General features: G+C 40.9%; 1 protein-coding gene across 1 annotated transcript; it reads left to right on the top strand.

Annotated features, from left to right (window-relative positions):
* The first annotated feature begins 1304 nt into the window (after nt 1–1304).
* LOC126623206 (auxin-induced protein 15A-like) lies at nt 1305–1919 on the top strand. The gene has a single exon (XM_050292003.1). It carries the CDS (start codon nt 1435–1437, stop codon nt 1738–1740), a length of 306 nt encoding a protein of 101 aa, XP_050147960.1. The 5' UTR covers nt 1305–1434; the 3' UTR covers nt 1741–1919.
* The last annotated feature ends 284 nt before the right edge of the window (nt 1920–2203 follow it).

Genomic DNA, 2203 nt, shown 5'->3' with positions numbered 1-2203 from the left:
CTTTCCTCTGTCCGATGTGGGACCAAATGGGGTTCTAACACTCCCCCGCACGTGAGACCCCATTTATGGGTCACACATGAAATTCCCTTAACCACCTGCAAAATCCTCAGGTGTGGGGTTTTATCACAAAAGGCCTTAGTGTTAGCTAGAGTGGGGTAATTCTATATAAATGATTTTTTGCCCTTTCCCGCACGTGTAGCCGATTTTCAAGCCTACACGTGGGCAACAAATGGGTGACGTGTGAGCACGTGTGGCCTTTGGGCTTTTACACAAGGGACAACTTGCTCTGATACCATGTGGAAACTTTTCAGGTCGATGGACCTAGGGCTCACTCCAACAACACTGATACTGTCTCTACTTAACCACCTGCAAAATCCTCAGGTGTGGGGTTTTATCACAAAAGGCCTTGGTGTTAGCTAGAGTGGGGTAATTCTATATAAATGGTTTTTTGCCCTTTCCTCTGTCCGATGTGGGACCAAATGGGGTTCTAACACTCCCCCACACGTGAGACCCCATTTATGGGTCACACATGAAATTCCACCTGCAAAATCCTCAGGTGTGGGGTTTTATCACAAAAGGCCTTGGTGTTAGCTAGAGTGGGGTAATTCTATATAAATGATTTTTTGCCCTTTCCTCTGTCCGATTTGGGACCAAATGGGGTTCTTACACTCCCCCGCACGTGAGACCCCATTTATGGGTCACACGTGAAATTCCACACATCGGCAACCACGTGGAGCCATGTCAGGACTCACCCAATCGCGCAGGACCAATAGGGTCACTCCAACAACACCGATATTGTCCCCACTTAACCACCTGCACAATCCTTAGGTGCGGGGGTTTTATCACAAAAGACCTTGGTATTAGTTAAAGTGGGGTAATTCTATATAAATGGGTCTTTGCCCTTTCCTCTGTCCAATGTGGGACAGAATGGGGTTCCAACACTTACCTTCTTGTAATTCATGTCCAAATTAATATAACAATCGATGTGTTGGAAAATCTCTAATAGTTGGTAGTGATTGGGATTTGCCGTAGACATAAGCATTTCATCAAAATCCACATGGCTTTGTCATCCAATTCATCACCGAGACTCCTTGGTAGTGATTGAGACTTAATATCCGTTAATTTGCTCCACATATTTTTCCTAATTGCTTGATGATATTTGGAAGACAAAACCATGTGATCCCTCATCATCAGCCCTTGTTCCCTTCTATACCCCATCCAGGTTGTCTTTGTTTGCACCATATATTTCTTTCAAGAGAGATATCCTACACGCAACCAGTCAAGTATATATAAACATATGACTGGCTCGTTTGATAACCACGAAAAACAATTCTACAAACTCTCAAGTCTACGAACTTCTCAAGTACTATAGTTTTCTTTGTTCTGTGAGTTCTTTGAGATTTTCTTCTACTTTTGGTCTTGAGAGTTACAACAATGGGTTTCCGTCTTCCGGCTGTAATTCCTGCTAGGAAACTTCTTCGACGTTCTTTTTCAAATACAACCAGAGGAGCTTCAACTAATTTAGCACACGTCCCAAAAGGTTATTTTGCGGTTTATGTTGGCGAGAGCGAAAGGCAGAGATTTGTAATTCCAGTATCTTTCCTTAATGAGCCTTCATTTCAAAAGTTGCTAAGTGAGGCTGAAGAAGAATTCGGGTTTGATCATCCAATGGGTGGTCTAACAATTCCCTGCAGACAAGATGCCTTCCTTCATCTCACTTCTCACTTGAATGCATCGTGAGATTTCGTAATGGAAATCTGCATGTTACACGAACTAACTGGTTGATAGAAATTTTTAATGTAGACAATCTAAACATTCTGTAACTTTTTTTTTAATGGGGAGTGAATCAAATTAATGTCTCCATGAATTATGTAGAAATCTAGCCACTTTTAATTAGATATTCACACTATTTTTGGTCATCTTCGTTCGTTTATCCATCATCCAAGCTATACACAGCTCTGTTTCCACATACTGGCTTACAACAATTTTACTACCTGTTCTCCTTACTAAATTCTATTCCCCTCATTTCTGGTCTTCTGTTTACAAGCTCAAAATATTTCATGATCGTGTGATGAATCGTTTGATTTAACCTGAAGGTTTTCATTGCAACATATTTATAATCTATGTTACCTTTTATCTTGTACGGAAAATTTCCGCCAACGAAATTATTTCTTTTCAAAACAAAAGGATGACATCAATCTTA

This window comes from Malus sylvestris, chromosome 5 (genome assembly GCF_916048215.2).
Source record: "Malus sylvestris chromosome 5, drMalSylv7.2, whole genome shotgun sequence".
Taxonomy (NCBI): domain Eukaryota; kingdom Viridiplantae; phylum Streptophyta; class Magnoliopsida; order Rosales; family Rosaceae; genus Malus; species Malus sylvestris.
The sequence above is the reverse complement of the archived record's forward strand: the minus strand, read 5'-3'. Positions and strand labels throughout refer to the sequence as shown.